Raw genomic sequence first — 22130 nt, forward strand, 5'->3', positions numbered from 1 at the left:
CGGTGTCTTTATCCATTCATCTGTCACTGGGTATTTATGTTGTTTCCATGTCTTGGCTATTGTGAATAATGCTGCCATGAACATAGGAGTGCATGTATCTTGTTGAATTATAATTTTGTCCAGATATATGCCCAGGAGTGGGATTACTAGATCATATGGTAGCTCTAGTTTTAGTTTTTTGAGGAACCTCAATACTGTTTCCACAGTGGCTGCACCAAGTTACATTCCCACCAACAGTGTACAAGGGTTCCCTTTTTTCCACACCCTCTCTGACATTTAGTATTTGTAGATTTTTTTAGGGAGGGCCATTCTGACAAGTGTGAGGTGGTGCCTCATTGTAGTTTTGATTTGTATTTCTCTAATAATTACTGATGTTGAGCATCTTTTCATGTGCCTTAAAACATAATGTGTTTTTGAGTTCTTCCCTACATGCTTTCTGTCAGAGTTCAACCAACAGCAAAAGATTATACACTCACATCAGGATAATTCAAGAACAGTTTATTTAGAGAGATAATAGTTACAAAGATGATGGTGAAATGTTGGTGAAAATATGAGAAATAATGCAGTAAATTATGAAAATTAGCAATAGCACTGATCAGAACACGGGAAATGAAAAGCAGATTGAGAAAGCCATTTTGAGAGGAAAAGTGACTTTTGGTCAACAAACATAACTAAATCAAGGTGAATTTTCAAGTACAGAACCAAGGGATTATATTACCTTGACCTGCTCTTTCTATTGTCTGAACCACCTTGAAAGCCAGAGGACCTGGGGTCTCTCTTCTAGGTCCAAACAGAGGCCTCCCACCAGTAGAGAACAGGCAGGAACCAATGGAGAGTGAATCTGGGGAGACAAGCAAAAGATATCTAGAACACTTAGCTACTTTTTCTATGTCTTTGGTTATACATGTTTTTTGTATATCTGTGATCGAGGTAAAAACTTTTTCTTTACTTATTTGTGTTTATTTTGTCAAGTATATGTGTATATCTCCCCTCCCTTCATTTTAACTAAGCAGGCTGTTTTTTCTTATTGGTTTGCCTTATTGATTAAAAGAGTTCTTTATATATTAAGGACATCTTAAATTTTTATTTTTCACATATATTTCTCTTATTTAAGAGTTCAGCTTTTGCTATATGCTTGAAATTAATTTAAGTCATCAATTCTTACTCTTTTGTGATTCTACTTTTTACATATAATTTTTGTTCAACTTACAAATCATTTTGCTTTGTAGTATAGGATAGAAACATGATTTTATTTTATTCTAGGTAATAAATGATGCCTACATTATATCCTAAATTATATACCATTTTCTCCAGTGATTTGATATGGAATCCTATTCTTTTACAGCATTCTTTCATTTATTGAGGTCTGTCTATACACCCCATTATGGCCTATTAGTCTCCTAGTCAATTCTAGTGCAATATCATGTGGTGATATTTTATACGGTTTTAGCATATGACAATGTATTTTATTATTTTTCATTGTTTCCTTGACATTCTCACCTATTTAGACAAATGAACTTTAGAGTTTTTGTTTCAAAATAAAAAAGAAATATCCTTTTAGAGTTTTGATTAAATTGTAATATATTAATACATTGTTTGAAGAGGAAATAAAGGTCTTCTAATACTGAATCTTTCTTTCCAGATAGCATTTTATGTGTCTCAGGTTTTTCTAATGCCCATCACAAAACTGTTTCATTTTCTTTAAATATTATTTTTATTTCTAAGTATTTTGTTTTGGAGGAATATTTTGACATTGCAATTGAAAGCTTATGTTCCTTGAGTTTTTTGACTGGCTTCTGCTGCTGTTGAAAATAGCTAACAATTTTGTTGTATATATATTGTGACTAAAACTTTACCGAATTCTTACCAGTTTTATTAGACTTTCCTCTGAGCAGTCTGGATTTTCTAAGACTATTGTATTATCTAAGAGATACATTTTTTTCACAATAAGTCTGCCTATATGGTTCATCATTAAGTAGAATGTCAAATATTTGAGATGAAGAACATCTGTCTTAATGAAATCTTTCATCGCTCAGATTAGCTTTCCTTCTGATATGTGTTTACCATGAGTTTTTCTTTTTCTAAAATTGGAAATAAATGTGAAGTTTTGTCACATATGGCTTTGTGTCACCTACAATGATGAATTACATACTTTGTCTCCTTTGACTAATTAAAGGTGATGAATTACTTTTCAAATCGTCCTTCTATTGAGCCATCCTTCATTCCTGGAATATCCCGTTTGGTCATAATACGCCATTCTTTTAAATTTCTACTGCATTCAATTCTCTAGTTTTGAGATTTTTTGAAAGAATCTATATTCATAAGGAATATTGAGGGTTGTGCATGCATTTGTGTTTGATGCCATTTTTGTTAGATTTAAGTATTAGGTTAAGGATGCTTCATAAATGACCTTTCAATGTTTTCTTTGCTTTGAAATAGTTATAAGATAGAAGTGCTTAGGGGAAAACTGTTTGGCACCTCTCTTTAAAGCAATTGTTTAAAAACTTTAAAATCTTACCTGTTTTTACACAGTCTATTTAGTTGTATTTACAAAGTCTATTTAGATTTTGTAAATAGTCTGTTGTATTGTAAAGTGCACACAGAGTTTATCATTCTCCTCAACTTTACCTTGGTCTATGAATATATAGGTCTATTCAGATTTTCTGTTCTTTTGAAAATATTTGGAATCAGTTATTCTTTCAAATATTTTTACATGCTTATATTTTTCTCATTTATAGACAATTAGAAAGATATATAGAAAAGAGAGATATAAAGAAAATACAGAGAGAAGGAAAAAGAGAAGCATATTTACTTATATTTTTCTCATTTATTATCATGCACATGGTTCATATACAGCTTTTCTAGTTTTATTGATATTCCCCTAAGTTTCAGCTCTAGTATTTATCTATTTTTTCCTTCATTCATATTTTTTATTATCATTAAATTACCTACTTTACTAGGATAGTTTTGTTGTCTGTTTATTTTTTCCTTCTTTATATTCATCTAAGTCTTTCAATTAATTAGAGTATGTTTTGTAAGCTTATATGGTAGCAGCTGGCATCTTCAGTTTTTCAGTTGAGGAAAAGAGAGATGGCTGTGAGAAATTATTGAGGCAGACATGGGTTTCAGTATTCTTGATTAACCATCACAGAGCCCAGAGGCTAGAGAATCGGATGATTTACCATCCCTGAAGAGTCTGTCTAGTGATCCAGACAAATAGCTTTGCTAATGTTATTTAATCACATTTTTATTCACTCATTCATTCATTAAACACCTATTAACAATTTTTGGTGCCAGACCTTGTGCTGTCTTTTGGAGATACAAATACGAAAAGACGTAGAACCTGTATTTAAGGATTTTGTAATTCAAGTGAAGAAACAGATAATCAATTACAAATATAGTAATTACTATGATACAGGTATGTACATGTTTTGGGAAAACGTGTACATACCCCATAGCACAAAATTACTCAGGAAAAGTAATAGAAAATTTAGAAATACTATTTTATTCATTTGTATTCAACAAATATATTATGTGTCAGATAATATGCTGAAACCTGGGGAGATTGTAGGTGTAAAAGTAACTTTCCTTGTCTTTGAGGAGCTGTTAGTCTGGTGGAAGTAAATAATCCTATTACAATAAAGACATGTACCAGATACCTGTGGGGACACAGGAAAGAAACTAAATGAGCCTGTCAGAGGTTAAAAAGACTTTCTTCACAGAGAGAGTAATGTTTGAACTGATACTTGTAAGGTGAGCAGGTATTTATTAAGTGGACAAGGTGTGGCATTCTAAGCAGAGGAAGCAACATGGGCAAAGGTGGCACAGTGGTATAAAAAGGCAGATAGTCTGCTAATGCCAAAGCACGAGGTACAAGGTGGTGAGGGGTGAGAAAAAAGGTGAAAGATACCAAGCTTTTATTAAACTCTGACAGTGTGTCAGACACTATTCTAAATGTTCTATAGAGATTAACATTTAGTTCTTACAGCAGCCCAGGAGGATTTAGATAACTGCTGTTATCCCACTTTATAGATGAAGAAATTAGGCAGAGAGTTTAAGTATCATGTCCAAAATCATACACTGTGAGTGGGCTGGCCAAAATTTGAGTCCTGGTAATCTGACCCCAAAGCCTATGGTCTCTTGCCTACTATAGACTGATACCAATTCATAAAAGACTTTATATTCTATACCAAAGAATTTGGATTTCACTCCATCAATGTCTAGAAACCAGTGAGGTGTTCTTAATTATAAAAATCTACATGATCAGATTTTTAAGTGTATGTTAGCTGCTCAGTTGTGTCCGATTCTTTATGACCCCAGGGACTGCGACCTCCCAGGATCCTCTGTCCATGGAACTTCCCAGGGAAGAATACTGGAGTGGGTTGCCATTCCTTTTTCCAGGGGATCTTCCTGACCCAGGGATCAAATCCAGGTCCCCTTCATTGCAGGCAGATTCTTTACTATCTGAGTCACCAGGGAAGCCTGATCAGGTTTTTATTTTAACTCAAGTGGCATTTGGAATATGGATTAGAAGGGATGACTTTATGTGAAGAGAATATTAGAGGAAAAAAAGAAATAGCAAGAGGGGCAAACAGCTTCTCCAGTCCGTTTGAGGGATGGTAGAAGTCCTGAAGTAGGGCAGTAAATCAGGGAACAGATTCAGATTCAAGAGTTATTTTGATGAAACTTGGGGATTTGTTATATAGGAATGAGAAGTAAGGAAGGATGAAAAGTCTGCAGTGGTTTTCAGATTTCTGTCCTTGGTAACTAAGTTGAAGTTAGTGCCAGGATATGTGACAGAAAATATGGGAGGAGTGTTCTAGACACTGGTTCTTTATTCTCATAGTTAATATTTCCAGGGATACAAGGATTTTTAAGTGTTTGCAAATCAGTAAGTGTGATGATCACATTAACAAATTAAAGAATAAAACCATATGATATTCTCAAAATATATAGAAAAGGCTTTTGATATAATTCAACATCCATTTATGATTTTAAAAACTGCTCTCCAGAAGGTGGACATAAAGGGAAATACCTCAACATAAAAAAGGCCATATATGACAAACCCACAACTAACTCAACAATGAAAAGCTAAAACCATTTCCTCTAAGATCAGGAACAAGATAAGGATTCCCACTCTCACCACTTTTATTCAGCATAGTATTGCAAGTCCTAACCATAGATATCAGACAAGAGAAAGAAATGAAAGGAATTAAAATTAGAAAGGAAGAAGTATCACTGTTAGCAGACGACATGATACTATAATAGAAAATCCTAAAGACACCATCAGAAAACTACTAGAGCTCATGAATTTGGTAAAGTTGCAGGTACAAAATTAATACATAAAAATCTATTACATTTCTATACACTAACAGTGAACTATCAAAATTAAGGAAACAATCCCATTTACCACTGAATCAAAAAGAATAAAATAATAAATAAGGAATAAACCTACCTAAGGAGGTAAAGGACTTCCCTGGTGGCTCAGACAGTAAAGCGTCTGCCTACAATGTGGGAGACCCAGGTTCAATCCCTGGGTCAGGAAGATCTCCTGGAGAAGGAAATGGCAACCCACTCCAGTATTCTTGCCTGTAAAAATCCCATGGATGAAGGAGCCTCGTAGGCTACAGTCCAGGGGGTCGCAAAGCGTCTGACACGACTAAGCAACTTCACTTTCACTTTTCACTTTCTTTCAAGGAGGTAAAAGACCTGTACTTGAAAAACTATAAGACACTGATGAAAGAAATTGACGATGTCACAAACAGATGAAAAGATATACCATGTTCTTGGATTGAAAGAATTAACATTGTTAAAACGATTATACTTCCCAAGGCAACCTACAGATTCAATCCCTATCAAGATACCAATGGCATTTTTCACAGAACTAGAACAAATAATTTTAAAATTTGTATAGAAACACAAAAGACCCCAAATAGTAAAAACAATCTTAGAAAAGAAAAACAGAGTAGGAGGAATCATGCTCCCTGACTTCAGATTATACTGCAACGCTACAGTAATCAAACCTGGTACTGGCACAAAAGCAGAGACATAGATCAATGGAACAGAATAGAGAACCCAGAACTATCCCCAGGCACCTGTAGTCAATTAACCTACTACAAAAGTGACAAAAATAGAGTTTCTTCAATAAGTGGTACCAAGAAAACTGAATAGCTACATGTTAAAAAAAAAAAAAAAACAACAGAACATTCTCTAACACCATATACCAAAAAAAGTCAAGTCTGCCATATCAGACTCTTAGGTACCATGACAGAGTGATTCTCCTAGTAGTTTAATGGACACAGGAAAATAACTGTCATGTTACCAGGTTTGGATTTTTGCTTGCTTGCTCCGCGTTATCACTAACACATTTAGATAGCCCTTTCAGAGAATTCACTCTACTGAAAGATAGTTTTTGTCAGTAACATTGCTAAATAAATTTTGACTCTAGTTTGGAAATGGAATATTATTTTTTTTAAAGTCATTCTCATTCCAATTGATTTCTGATATTTGGACATCTAAATTTAATGTGCATTGTATGTACACGTTCTTAGGCATAAATGATAATAGAAATTTTCAGAGTTGTTCTGTAGTTATCCTCAATTCTTGTCCATTGTCCATAAACAATGTTCTGTGAATTTGAAATCCTACTCATACAGGAAAATATCAATATCAATGATACTAAAGAAGGTTTAAATTTTATAAAGGAAGTTTTACTTTTATGCCTCTAAGTGGAAATTGTACAGTGAATAGTGAAATTGTGTATAAAACTGTCTAATAAAAGAAAAACTATATTCTGAATTTTTTAGTATTATAATTATTTTCTTCATAAAGCAAAGTTGTATAATTTTTCCTAAGTATAATTTACTAATCTCCTAAATTTGATTTGTAGACGAACATGCTTGCAACATATTAAAGTTCTTTGATGATACACACTGAAATTTCAGAAAGTTATGAACTTGTCAGTGACTCCTGTTTCCTTCTTTTCTTACCATTTCATAAGGCAATCAGTCTTTTCTTTGAAGAAACTCCTCACAAATGATGCATTTGATTGGAACCAACGCCAAGGTCAAATCTCTTTCATCAGTCAGTTCTTCATAGAGAATACTTTAGTCAAATTCTTTCCTTCATCAGTCAGGCACACCTTCCGTTCAGACAAAACCTCTTTTAGAAAAGCCCCATTCAGCACTGAATGACTGAAAGCAGAACTAGAGTAATCAAGAGTTCTTTATTTTATCTTCATAAATGTACAGCTTCAGGTGAAGGCTGAGGAAAATACCTATAGAGCCTGCAATCTAATGCAAAAGAAGATAGAAGCATTGATTGTATGACTTGCTGATTTTAAAACTAATCTTTCTGAAGCAGTTTTAATTTCAGAATGTTTAAATAGATTTAATTTCTAATACTAAAAAAATTCCTAATTCCTATTTTTGATTAAGTGCAATAAACTCATAAAACTTAGCAACTTCCATTTCTGTTTAAAAGCTAATAAAGTGAGAGAACAAGTGCTTTACTCTTACTACTAAAGAATTTATAGCATGCATAGTCACAGAAACCCAAGGGATGAGGGCTGACATTCAAACTCCAAAAACAATTGAGGACAATTTTTTTTTTTTCAAAATAAGTCTTGTCTGTTATGTGATTCATAGGCTTTATTCTCTCCTGCCTAGAAAGTCTAAATTGGAAATTATATATGTGGAGTCCCACTATGAAATTGAGGAAAGAGAGAAAATAAGCAAATGAGATAATAGACTCAATCTTGGAAGCATATTAAGCATATAAGTAAAAATTATTTGAATCCCCATATTTTAAATCAAGTGAATTTTGAAAGTTCTTAAATTTTCAAATTATGTTAAAAAAGTTTTCAAGAGTGGCTACTAGTGTTCAGCAAGTTTATGTTGAATTGAGATGTATTGTGTCACCTTTTGTGAAGGGTAGAGGATCCTCCTGCCTACCAAATAACATGAATAATAATTGTGAATGGCCCTTAGTCTGAATTGGGCTTCCCTCCTGGCTCAGCTAGTAAAGAATCTGCCTGCAATGTGGGAGACCTGGGTTTGATCCTAGATTGGGAAGATCTCCTGGAGAAAGTGAAAGTGAAGTCGCTCAGCCGTGTCCGACTCTTTGCAACCCCATGGACTGTAGTCTACCAGGCTCCTCTGTCAATGAGATTTTCCAGGCAAGAATACTGGAGTGAGTTGCCATTTCCTCCTCCAGGAGATCTTCCTGACCCAGGGACTGAACCCAGGTCTCCTGCATTGTAGGCAGAAGGGAAAGGCTACCCACTCCAGGATTCTGTCCTAGAAAATTCCATGGACTGTATAGTCCATGGGGTCGCAAAGAGTCAGACACAACTGAGTGATTTTTTTTTTAAGTCTGAATCGGTATTATGACATATAACAAACATATACAGACAGGTTCGGTGGTCTGGAGTCTGATTTTATCTCCTTTACAATTAAAATACATTGTCAATTTACTTTAATTATCTAAGAAATCATTATGTTGTTCTTCATTTCTGTGAATCTAATTTCCACCCAACCATTCATAAGTAACATAACTCATGTTAGAAAAGTTCAATACTGAGTCACAAAACAATTTCTCATATTACCAGACTTTAACTAATGCAATTTACAACAACAGTAATTATACTTGAAAAATGAAATGTTCTTAAAAGAGTTGTTTTTAAAGATAAACAGTGCTCTCATAAGGAAAAGTCTACCTCATTTCTTTGCATCACATTTGAGCTCGGAAGTTGTAGTGAAGGAAAAGATTAATGGTTTCCTATGTGTGCTTTCCCAGGTGGCTCAGTGGTAAAAAAAAAAAAAAAAATCTTCCTGGCAGTACGGGAGACACAAAAGACAAGAGTTCAATCCCTGGGTTGGGAAAATTCCCTGGAGAAGGAAATGGCAACCCACTCCAGTATTCAGTTCAGTTCAGTTCAGTTGCTCAGTCGTGTCCGACTCCCTGCAACCCCATGAACTGCAGCATGCCAGGCCTCCCTGTCCATCACCAATTCCCAGAGTTTACCCAAACTCATGTCCATTGAGTCAGTGATGCCATCCAACCATCTCATCCTCTTCTCCTCCTGCCCTCAATCTTTCCCAGCATCAGGGTCTTTTCAAATGAGTCAGCTCTTCGCATCAGGTGGCCAAAGTATTGGAGTTTCAGCTTCAACATCAGTCCTTCCAATGAACACCCAGGACTGACCTCCTTTAGAATGGACTGGTTGGATCTCCTTGCAGTCCAAGAACTCTCAAGAGTCTTCTCCAGCACCACAGTTCAAAAGCATCAATTCTTCGGCGCTCAGCTTTCTTTATAGTTCAACTCTCACATCCATGCATGACCCCTGGAAAAACTTCAGCCTTGACTAGACGGACCTTTGTTGACAAAGTAATGTCTCTGCTTTTTAATATGCTGTCTAGGTTGGTCATAACTTTCCCTCCAAGGAGCAAGCGTCTTTTAATTTCATGGCTGCAATCACCATCTACAGTGATTTTGAAGCCCCAAAAAATGAAGTCAGCCACTGTTTCCCCATCTATTTGCCATGAAGTGACGAGACCGGATGCCATGATCTTAGTTTTCTGAATGTTGAGCTTTAAGCCAACCTTTTCACTGTCCTCTTTCACTTTCATCAAGAGGCTTTTTAGTTCTTCACTTTCTGCCATAAGGGTGGTGTCATCTGCATATCTGAGGTTATTGATATTTCTCCCAGCAATCTTGATTCCAGTTTGTGCTTCTTCCAGCCCAGCATTTCTCATGTATTCTACATATAAGTTAAATAAGCAGGGTGACAATATACAGCCTTGACATATTCCTTTTCCTATTTGGAGCCAGTCTGTTTTTCCATGTCCAGTTCTAACTGTTGCTTCCTGACCTTCATACAGGTTTCTTAAGAGGCAGGTCAGGTGGTCTGATATTCCCATCTCTTTCAGAATTTTCCACAGTTTATTGTGATCCACACAAAGGCTTTGGCATAGTCAATAAAGCAGAAAAGATGTATTTCTGAATGTTTTTCTTGCTTTTTCGATGGTCCAGCGGATGTTGGGAATTTGATCTCTGGTTCCTCTGCCTTTTCTACAACCAGCTTGAACATCTGCAAGTTCATGGTTCACATATTACTGAAGCCTGGTTTGGAGAATTTTGCACATTACTTTGCTTAGTGTGTGAGATGAGTGCAATTGTGTGGTAGTTTGAGCATTCTTTGGCATTGCCTTTCTTTGGGATTGGAATGAAAACTGACCTTTTCCCGTCCTGTGGCCACTGCTCAGTTTTCCAAATTTGCTGGCATATTGAGTGCAGCACGTTTATAGCATCATATTTTAGGATTTGAAATAGTTCAGCTGAAATTCTATCACCTCCACTAGCTTTGTTCATAGTGATGCTTCCTAAGGCCTACTTGACTGCACATTCCAGGATGTCTGGCTCTAGGTGAGTGATCACACCATCGTGATTATCTGGGTCGTGAAGATCTTTTTTGTAAAGTTCTTCTGTGTATTCTTGCCACCTCTTCTTAATATCTTCTGTTTCTGTTAGGTCCCTACCATTTCTGTCCTTTAATGAGCCCATCTTTGCATGAAATGTTTCCTTGGTACCTCTAATTTTCTTGAAGAGATCCCTAGTCTTTCCCAGACAACAACAATATGTGTGAGTAATAAAAAAGTAAACATCAGTGATAGGAAATAGGTACACAGTACACTGCTAAAATGAGATATAGTTTTCTATATCTCATATTTCTATATTTCTCCCATATGCTATAGTGATTGATATAAAAACTTGAAGATATTCTATACTGGCTATAGTTTGTCTCTCTGTAATAGTCTCAATATTTGTATTGTTTGTTCATTTTTTTCAGTCAAGAGAATCCATTCCGTTAAATGACCTAAAGTCGGAAGTATCACCCCGGATTTCAGCAGAGGACCTGATTGACTTGTGTGAGCTGACAGTGACTGGCCACTTCAAAACACCCACCAAGAAGACAAAGTCCAGTAAACCAAAGCTCTTGGTAGTCGACATCCGGAATAGTGAAGAGTATCCTTTACACATTTGGTTTTAAAGGGTGGTACTGCTTTATTCACATTGCTTCCTTTTCATTTAAAGGGCATGTGATAAAAACAATGAACATGTTTGGGATTCCTCTGAATTCAGATAGCTAAATCTCAAACTGGTGCCAGAACAGACTTGCATAATATTAATATAATGTTTCATAAGATAACATTACATACCAGAGAGCTTAAAATACTTTCCAAACAACACCAGAATAGTGGGCTATTTTCTTGGTTTTTGTGTTTCTCTGGTGTATATTGGTACTCCTGGGGGAATTTGAATCCTTCCTGGCATAGATAAAACTTTGGCAGAGATGAAAAGTAAGTGTTTACCTGATCTACCTCTTAGCCTAGAGAGGAAAGTTCACCAGATCTCAACTCTGAACTTTTATTTATTATAATTTTCAAAATATTGGCTTATAGGGAACATGTTAAAGTATTTTCCACTGATATTTTACTATTAAATGTACCATAATTTCTGGTGGTTTTGCTTGGCATTAAAATATAAAAAGTTACAAAGTAGTAATAGTTTAGTCTTTCTCCTTATATTTTCATCTCTATCAGATTTTTGTAAAGCATGTCTTGATTCTCTATACTCTTAAATCTAGATAAATGATTTTCTGTTTTTGTTTTTGTTTTTTTGAACCAGGTAACTACCTCTTAAAATCTTTCTTAGAATCTCAATATATAAAATATAAATGAAGAAATTTTTTACAATTAATTTTCTTTGTAAGTTAACATTTGTAGCATTTACTAACTATAAATAAGGGTTATATGTGGATGAGGATTGGCAAGTTGGTGGTTTCTTATATGCTGAAGCTGGCATATAAGTTTTCATGTGCATATTTTCAATCACAGTTTTTGAAATGAAATTTTAAAATGAAATTCAAGCCATAGATTTCCAGAACTCCTGAAGCAATCCTTAGAATCTTAGATTACTGAAAATACTTTGAGAGCCTTCTACTTCAAATGATACCTCACCATCTTTCTGTGAAAAGTTTCTACTTTCCCTAGACTGTGAGACCCCAAGTTTGGGGAAAATATAAATGTTCATGTTTCTGGTGTTAGGGCATTAGGGGTACTAAGAGTTCCTCAGCAGAGTAGAGTGGACTCCCAAAAGAAGCATTCAGTTCCAATTGACTGGTCAGGGACCCCTGATGTACAAGTTCTACTTATCCATGATTTCAAACGTTTTAAGTACTTTTAGTTTCTTAATGTTATAGTTTATGTTTCTTTTGGTTGAGCCTTTAGTTATTGGAGAAGGAAATGGCAACCCACTCCAGTGTTCTTGCCTGGAAAACCCCATGGACGGAGGAACCTGGTACGCCATAGTCCATGGGGTCACAAAGAGTCAGACACAACTGAGCAATATTTACTTTACTTTTACTTTTATTTACTGACTCATAAAACCATCCAAAAAAGCATAATTTTACAGTGATTTATCCTAATGTTAAGGACTATTACTAAAATAATTAAAACAGTTTATGTATACACCACACTCCTGATATTTCCTTTCAAGCTACTTAATTAACCACTTGAAATTTTTAAATACACACAGTATGAAAGGAACATTCAATCCAAGTTTTCCAAAGCTTGTGGTCTGACTTTAATTTTTATTAAAACTCTCCTTTATTTTATACAGAATAAATATAAATAGAACAGCAGAAAGCAGAGCAACTCACCTGAACATTGTTCTCTGATAAGTATAGGTGAGTTGCCCAACGTAGGAGTGTCTTTATGTCATCCTACCACTCTTGGTTCAAGGTTGGGACTCGGCAGAGACCTGGCTTCAGTGACTTTATCTCCTCTGATTTCCTCTCTTACTGTACTTGCTGGTTTCTTGCCGGTCCAAAATGGCCAAGCATATTTATACATCAAGGCCTTTGCCCTCGCTCCTCCTGCCTAGAATATTTCTCCCCACATCTTTTATAGCCTGCCTCTTTACATCATTCAGCTCTGCTGAGATATCATCTTTTCTCAAAGGAGATAGTCACTGAAGCCAGAAGGTATGGGGCAGTCAGAAATCTCTACAGTGTGAGTTTAGAGTTACTAACATACTTTTAATTACTCAACTACCTGTAATCACTATTCAAAAAAATCCACGATGAGAGATTTATGCTGTTGGTTAAAGACTTTTCACTGTCCTGTTGAAGATACAAAAATGTACATGGTGGCAGTTTTATGCCTGACCTGTTTCTTTAAAATGAGAGACACTTAGAATGAATAATTTATTAAGATTCAATAGATATAAGTGAATTGACTTCCAATAATAGTGATCATTAAGCTCTCACAGTGTGCCAAGCGTGGCATAAAATAATATCTCTATTTTACTGATGAAGAAACTGAGGCTTGAAAAGGCTGATCAACTTTCGCAAGGGCAGATAACTGACAGTTGGTAGAGCTAGCCTCATGTTCCAAGCTTTTTTTTTTTTTTCTAATTTTATTTTATTTTTAAACTTTACATAATTGTATTAGTTTTGCCAAATATCAAAATGAATCCGCCACAGAGATACATGTGTTCCCCATCCTGAACCCTCCTCCCTCCTCCCTCCCCATACCATCCCTCTGGGTCGTCCCAGTGCACTAGCCCCAAGCATCCAGTATCGTGCATCGAACCTGGACTGGCAACTCGTTTCTTACATGATATTTTACATGTTTCAATGCCATTCTCCCAAATCTTCCCACCCTCTCCCTCTCCCATAGAGTCCATAAGACTGTTCTATACATCAGTGTCTCTTTTGCTGTCTCGTACACAGGGTTATTGTTACCATCTTTCTAAATTCCATATATATGCATTAGTATACTCTATTGGTGTTTTCCCTTCTGGCTTACTTCACTCTGTATAATAGGCTCCAGTTTCATCCACCTCATTAGAACTGATTCAAATGTATTCTTTTTAATGGCTGAGTAATACTCCATTGTGTATATGTACCACAACTTTCTTATCCATTCATCTGCTGATGGTCATCGCAGCACTGTTTATAATAGCCAGGACATGTTCCAAGCTTTATTCTCCAAGCTTTATGCAGGTGGCTGTTTGGTCTTTTCATAGGACTATTCAGCAAGCATAAACAAGATTGAGATATGTCACTTAATATAAATTATTGACTGAATGAGATGTGTATTGATTCCAAATTATGTGTTCATACACTGTATGTCTGTACGTACTCAGTCGTGTCTGACTTTTTGCAACCCTGTGGACTATAGCCTGCGAGGCTTCTCTGTCCATGCAGTTTTTCCAGGCAAGAATACTGGAATGGATTGCCATTTCCTACTCCAGGGAATCTTCCGGAGCCAGGGATCAAACTCACATCTCCTGTGTCTCCTGCATTGGCAGGCGGACTCTTTACCACTGTACTGCCTGGGAAGTCCCATACATGGTATACATTCTTCAGGTCGTACACACAAACTGAACTGTAGATTCCAGTGCCTCTGTGTGTAGGGGCCTTAATCCCAATTAAATACGACTACTACTTATCTTTATACAGACACAGACACAGAATCAAAGAAAAATGAGTTATTTTAAATACTGTAGAGAAAATTTGGAATGCTTTGAGAGAGGAAGCATGTTAGAAAGGTTCTTTCCTACTGTAGTAACTTAATTTATAAGATCTAATGCTTTCAAAGTATGTTTTATTAAAATTTTCCAAAACTGTCACTAAGATGCTGTAATTTTAAAACTAACAAAGTAAGCCTGTTGAAATCTTCATATTTTTTCAAGGAATCATTTTTGTAGACTAACTTAATTTTTCAGTTAAACTCTGGGATTAACATGACTTTTCCTATCTGTTTAAGAAATGAATAAATATTTAACACTAGTATATTTTTTAAATAGTTTTATTTCTCCAGTGCCTACAAATTATAGTCCTATACAGTACAGCAGGGAGGAAAAAAAAACCAAACCAGAAACTCTGTAACATCTTTTTCTTCCCCTAAGAAAGTTATCTTTTTAAGTGTTGTATATAATATTTAACTGTTTATAGTCTTCTTATGTCATTTTTTATGCTTCCCAGGTGGCTCAGTGGTAATGAATCCACCTGCCAAAGCAGGAAACATGGGAGACACAAATTGAGTCCCTGGGTCAGGAACATCTCCTGGTATAGGAAATGGCAACCCACTCCAGTATGCTTGCCTGGAAAATTCCATGAACAGAGAAGACTGGCAGGCTACAGTCCATGGAGTAGCAAAGAGTCAGAGATGACTGAGCACACACACAATCATTTTTTTATCCTCTGCTTTTATGGATCAATTAAGCAGGAAAATTTGGCTAATACACTTCTTCATATAGGTGATACATCTTTATATCGGTGAAAAATTTGCTTTCCTCATACATTTTACTCTGTCTAGAATTAAATTTCATGTTGTCTTTCTTCACCTATGTAAAATAATTAAAATGATCATTTATGAAAAGGAAGGAGGCAGTGTTATCCTTCAGCAAGATAAGCTACCAGTGAATTCAAAGGACAGCCTTACCCCTCCCTAGAACTCTGCTATGCACATAGGGAAAGAAAAGTACCTTTTTCCTCTACTTTTCTAAGTTCTTTTCTATAGGGACCCCTATAACAGAAGACAAATTCACAACAGAAAAGTATACAGATTTTATTTAATAGAAGTTTTATATGACATAAGCGCCTTCATAAGGAACACGTGAAGAATTGACTAAACCTGAGTGTTTTTAAGCTAGGTCTGATGAAAAGTAGACAGCCATGGGAAAATGTGATAGAGCAAAAGGGGTTTGAGCTAAGCGTTGTAAACTTTTGTAGTAAACCAAGGAAAACTTAGCAAGACCTGTCCATTCAGATTCCTCTTAGTGTTCCTCAGTCTTGAAGATAAGGATGTTCCTATCCTCTAAGTATTAATATAAGGAGCGGGCACGTGAGCTAAGTCACTTCGATCATGTCCCACTATGTGCGACCCTGTGGACTACAGCTCTCCAGGCTCCTCTGTCTGTAATTCTCCAGGCAAGAGTACGGGAATGGGTTGCCATGCCCTCCTCCAGGGGATCTTCCCGGCCTAGGGATCCAACTTGCATCTCTTATGTCTCCTGCATTGGCACACAGGTTCTTTACCACTACCACCACCTGAGAAGCCGAATATAAGCAGGGCATCTCTCAATTGAAGGTTTTATGACCTGATGCATGGGAAGGTCAGAAAATCCTTCCTGCACATGACATTTCTCAAATTCCTTCGGCTTAAAATATTCAGTATGTCAAGATGTCGTAATTTGGGGTGACGTGTCCTGAACCCCATCACAGAGATAATATTTTAATCTATTATCAGTTTTTGTGATTGTAGGTGAGGAGAAGTATGTCAAAAATATGAGAACTGCCTCTAACCTAGGAGGAGACCAAGAGAGGAGGGGAATTTAGACAAGGAAGGCTGGAGGACATGAAGACAGACTTCATACACTTGGAATAGAGATATAATCCCAGCTTTAGAATATGAAGGAACCCTAGAGATAATCTAGTTCATATTCTCAATAGTAGAGCTAAACGGCTTATATCAGGGAGGCTAAACAGCAAAGTTTTGTTGAAATCTTATTTTCTTTTTGTTTTTATAAGAAGGAAACATGAATTGTTAATCTAGGTAAAGGTTCAGGTCAGTTATTTTTGTCCTTCAGTACATAATGGAAACTTCAGAGCAAACAATAATTGAATATTTTAAAGAGGCAATAGAAAATGTTCCTCAGGTAGTACATAAATTTGATAAGTATTTAATAGTTTTAAAGATAATACACAAGTTAAACCGCTGTTTTCTTTTTTTTAATTTAAATTTATTTATTTTAATTGGAGGTTAATTGCTTTGCAATATTGTATTGGTTTTGCCATGCATCAACATGAATCCACCACGGGTGTGTACACGTGTTCCCCATCCTGAACCCCCCTCCCACCTCCCTCCCTGTACCATCCCTCTGGGTCATCCCAGTACACCAGCCCCAAGCATCCTGCATCGAACCTGGACTGGCAATTCATTTCTTATATGATATACATGTTTCAATGCCATTCTCCCGTCATGCACCCTCTCCCTCTCCCACAGAGTCCAAAAGACTGTTCTATACATCTGTGTCTCTTTTGCTGTCTCACATACAGGGTTGTCGTTACCATCTTTCTAAAGTCCATATATAGGCGTTAGTATACTGTATTGGTGTTTTTCTTTCTGGCTTACTTCACTCTGTATAATAGGCTCCAGTTTCATCCACCTCATTAGAACTGATTCAAATGTATTCTTTTTAATGGCTAAGTAATACTCCATTGTGCAATTGTGCGGTAGTTTGAGCATTCTTTGGCATTGCCTTTCTTTGGGATTGGAATGAAAACTGACCTTTTCCAGTCCTGTGGCCACTACTGAGTTTTCCAAAATTGCTGGCATATTGAGTGAAGCACTTTCACAGCATCATCTTTCAGGATTTGAAATAGCTCGACTGGAATTCCATAACCTCCACTAGCTTTGTTCATAGTGATGCTTTCTAAGGCCCACTTGACTTCACATTCCAGGATGTCTGGCTCTAGGTCAGTGATCACAACATCGTGATTACTGCACAATTGCACTCATCTCACACGCTAGTAAAGTAATGCTCAAAATTCTCCAAGCCAGGCTTCAGCAATATGTGAACTGTGAACTTCCTGATGTTCAAGCTGGTTTTAGAAAAGGCAGAGGAACCAGAGACCAAATTGCCAACATCCGCTGGATCATGGAAAAAGCAAGAGAATTCCAGAAAAACATCTATTTCTACTTTATTGACTATGCCAAAGCCTTTGACTGTGTGGATCACAATAAACTGTGGAAAATTCTGAAAGAGATGGGGATACCAGACCACCTGACCTGCCTCTTGAGAAATTTGTATGCAGGTCAGGAAGCAACAGTTAGAACTGGACATGGAACAACAGACTGGCTCCAAATAGGAAAAGGAGTATGTCAAGGCTGTATATTGTCACCCTGATTATTTAACTTATATGCAGAGTACATCATGAGAAACGCTGGACTGGAAGAAGCACAAGCTAGAATCAAGATTGCCGGAAGAAATATCAATAACCTCAGATATGCAGATGACACCACCCTTATGGCAGAAAGTGAAGAGGAACTCAAAAGCCTCTTGATGAAAGTGAAAGTAGAGAGTGAAAAAGTTGGCTTAAAGCTCAACATTCAGAAAACGAAGATCATGGCATCTGGTCCCATCACTTCATGGGAAATCAATGGGGAAACAGTGTCAGACTTCATTTTTCTGGGCTCCAAAATCACTGCAGATGGTGACTGCAGCCATGAAATTAAAAGACGCTTACTCCTTGGAAGGAAAGTTATGACCAACCTAGATAGCATATTCAAAAGCAGAGACATTACTTTGCCAACAAAGGTCTGTCTAGTCAAGGCTATGGTTTTTCCTGTGGTCATGTATGGATGTGAGAGTTGGACTGTGAAGAAGGCTGAGTGCCAAAGAATTGATGCTTTTGAACTGTGGTGTTGGAGAAGACTCTTGAGAGTCCCTTGGACTGCAAGGAGATCCAACCAGTCTGTTCTGAAGGAGATCAGCCTTGGGATTTCTTTGGAAGGAATGATGCTAAAGCTGAAACTCCAGTACTTTGGCCACCTCATGCGAAGAGTTGACTCATTGGAAAAGACTCTGATGCTGGGAGGGATTGGGGGCAGGAGGAGAAGGGGACGACAGAGGATGAGATGGCTGGATGGCATCACTGACTTGGACGTGAATCTGGGTGAACTCCAGGAGTTGGTGATGGACAGGGAGGCCTGGCATGCTGCGATTCATGGGGTCGCAAAGAGTCGGACATGACTGAGCGACTGAACTGAACTGAATACTCCATTGTGTATATGTACCACAGCTTTCTTATCCACTCATCTGCTGATGGACATCTAGGTTGCTTCCATGTCCTGGCTATTGTAAACAGTGCTGCTATGAACATTGGGGTACATATGTCTCTTTCAATTCTGGTTTCTTCGTTGCGTATGCCCAGCAATGGGATTGCTGGGTCATAAGGCAGTTCTATTTCCAGGTTTTTTAAGGAATCTCCACACTGTTCTCCATAGTCCCTGTACTAGTTTGCATTCCCACCAACAGTGTAAGAGAGTTCCCTTTTCTCCACACCCTATCCAGCATTTATTGCTTGTAGACTTTTGGATCACAGCCATTCTGACTGGTGTGAAATGGTACCTCATTGTGGTTTTGATTTGCATTTCTCTGATAATGAGTGATGTTGAGCATCTTTTCATGTGTTTGTTAGCCATCTGTATGTCTTCTTTGGAGAAATGTCTGTTTAGTTCTTTGTCCTATTTTTTGATTGGGTCATTTATTTTTCTGGAATTGAGCTGCAGGAGTTGCTTGTATATTTTTGAGATTAGTTGTTTGTCAGTTGCTTCATTTGCTATTATTTTCTCCCATTCTGAAGGCTGTCTTTTCACCTTGCTTATAGTTTCCTTTGTTGTGCAGAAGCTTTTAATTTTAATTAGGTCCCATTTGTTTATTTTTGCATTTATTTCCAATATTCTGGGAGGTGGATCATAGAGGATCCTTCTGTGATGTATGTCGGGGAGTGTTTTGCCTATGTTCTCCTCTAGGAGTTTTATAGTTCTCTGGTCTTACGTTTAGATCTTTAATCCATTTTGAGTTTATTTTTGTGTATAGTGTTAGAAAGTGTTCTGCTGCTGCTGCTGCTAAGTCGCTTCAGTCGTGTCCGACTCTGTGCGACCCCATAGATGGCAGCCCACCAGGATCCCCCGTCCCTTGGGTTCTCCAGGCAAGAACACTGGAGTGGGTTGCCATTTCCTTCTCCAATGCATGAAAGTAAAAAGTGAAAGGGAAGTCGCTCAATTGTGTCCAACTCTTCGCGACCCCATGGACTGCAGCCTACCAGGCTCCTCCATCCATGGGATTTTCCAGGCAAGAGTACTGGAGTGGGGTGCCATCACCTTCTCCTAGAAAGTGTTCTAGTTTCATTCTTTTACAAGTGGTTGACCAGTTTTCCCAGCACCACTTGTTAAAGAGATTGTCTTTTCTCCATTGTATATTCTTGCCTCCTTTGTCAAAGATAAGGTGTCCATAGGTGCGTGGATTTATCTCTGGGCTTTCTATTTTGTTCCATGTTTTCTTTAATATTTCTAAAGATTTCGTTTCAAATATCCTAAATATTTCAGTTCCAAATTTCAGAGTTCATATTTAGTGTCCTAGTCATATAATGTGGGTCTAACTGTTATCTATGAATAGAAATACTTTGAAGGTCTGTTCTCATTTGCTTGAAGTCAAGGTTGGTTTTGAAGCTTTATTTTTAAAACTCTTAACTTTTTTTAAATATCAGAAGCTATAGGAAAGACCTCAAGCTTACGTTTTTAATTTAAAAAGCACATAAATTCAGTTGTTTTCATTATTACACCATGTTATTCATCCTTAGTAAATGCTAGATTTGCTCTTGTCTCTGTGTCCTGAAGAATTAATTTCTAAAAAAGTCTTCAAAGTAATATTGAGGTACTTGTGTTCAGAGCAAAGTGATAATAAAGAGGCTTAGTAAGATTCTTGTTTGGATCTAGATTTAAGGTACTTGAATTACAGTTTCTATTCATGTATATTACTACAGCTGAATGGACCTTGTATAATGTGGGAGTATATGGTAGCCACTACTGAAGAATGTCTCCACTGTCTGGATTAATAGTTTTGAGAAGTACATCAATTGTTGTTCAGTTGCTCAGTGGTGTCCAACTCTTTTGCAACCCCATGGACTCTAGCCTGCCAGACTCCTCTGCACATGGGATTTCCCAGGCAAGAATACTGGAGTGGGTTCCATCTCCAGGGGATCTTCTTGACCCAGGAATCGAACCCACATCTCCTGCATTACAGTCAGATTCTTTACCATTGAGCTACCGGCACAGGAGAGCTCCTGGTTTCTCTGACACCTATCCATTGCCCCAGTTCGTGAGTTCCATCAACCTTATTTAAACAACCAGTCAGTCCTGCCTGAGAACCTACTTTGCTTGGTTAAATCAGAGCCCCTGCCCAACAGGAACTCAGTCTTATGGCTAAGGCAGACAAATGAGATAGATAATTGCCATACTGTGTGAAATGCTCTATGTCTGAGCCATACTCAGAAAGCCTTGGGAATATTAGGATGGTCATCTAAGCCAGATAATGCCTGAAACAGGTCTTAAAAGACAAGTGGAAGTCACCCGAGCGATGAAGAGAAAGAAGACACTTGAGACTGAAAAAACACGTAGTGGGTGGGTGCAAAGAATGTGAGGAAGACACAATAAGGGAATTACAAGTACTCTGGGTATACTTGGCTGGAATATATGAGGTTAGAAAGTGAGACTAATGTAGGCAAAGGTAACTTACAGAGAATGTTGTATAATGTGCTAGGAAATCCAGGTTTTATTCCATAGGCTGTGAGAAACTGTTAAAGGATTTTAATCAGTTAAGTGGCATGCTCAGATTTGTCTTTCAGTGAGAAAAAGAATGACTGTGGAAGGAATGGTGCAGACAAGCCTGGAAGGATGGACTCACCCAGAGATTTGATGTACTTAAATATTCCTTCATATTTGCAGTCACAGAGTGAGGTCTCTAGCTTTGCCCTAAAATAAACTAGTTTTCCTGGGCCCTTTGGGTTGGTATCTATGCTGGAGAAAATCCAGGGAAATGACTCCTGTTGCTGTTTCTTTTTCCTCATACTGTATTTTGACAAAAGATAATTATGTACCATAACACTAACAAGTATTGATAGGTAGTGGTGCCACAAGCTAGAAGGCCAGGAGGCATTTAGTGTATTTGCCCCTCATACTAGTTACTCTAGGTTTGGCACAATGCTGAAATCTGTTTACTCAGCAAATATGTTAGATGTATTCTAGACACTAAATTAAGCATTGTAAGAGTTTCATAGATGAGATAAATACAGATCCTTTATATAAGTCATTTAAAGTCTTGATGAAAGTCAGGTACATTAGTATGTATTAATGGTTTTAGTCTCTAAGTCATGTCTGACTCTTGCGGTCCTCTGGACTGTAGCCTCCTAGGCTCCTCTGTCCATGGGATTTCCCAGGCAAGAATATTGGAGTGGATTGCCATGCACTTATCTAGAGGATCTTCCCAACTCAGGG

At 37.2% G+C, this 22130-nt stretch overlaps 1 protein-coding gene across 3 annotated transcripts in view; it reads left to right on the forward strand.

Annotated features, from left to right (window-relative positions):
• The window catches only part of TBCK (TBC1 domain containing kinase), a 209617-nt gene that overhangs the window by 149378 nt on the left and 38109 nt on the right, over positions 1–22130 (forward strand). For all 3 annotated transcript variants that reach the window (XM_070372045.1, XM_005887304.3, XM_070372047.1), the window contains one exon: positions 10850–11025. In XM_070372045.1, the coding sequence (XP_070228146.1) occupies positions 10850–11025 (176 nt within the window). The remainder of the gene's footprint in view (positions 1–10849; positions 11026–22130) is intronic.

The sequence above is a fragment of the Bos mutus genome, chromosome 6, assembly GCF_027580195.1.
Source record: "Bos mutus isolate GX-2022 chromosome 6, NWIPB_WYAK_1.1, whole genome shotgun sequence".
Taxonomy (NCBI): domain Eukaryota; kingdom Metazoa; phylum Chordata; class Mammalia; order Artiodactyla; family Bovidae; genus Bos; species Bos mutus.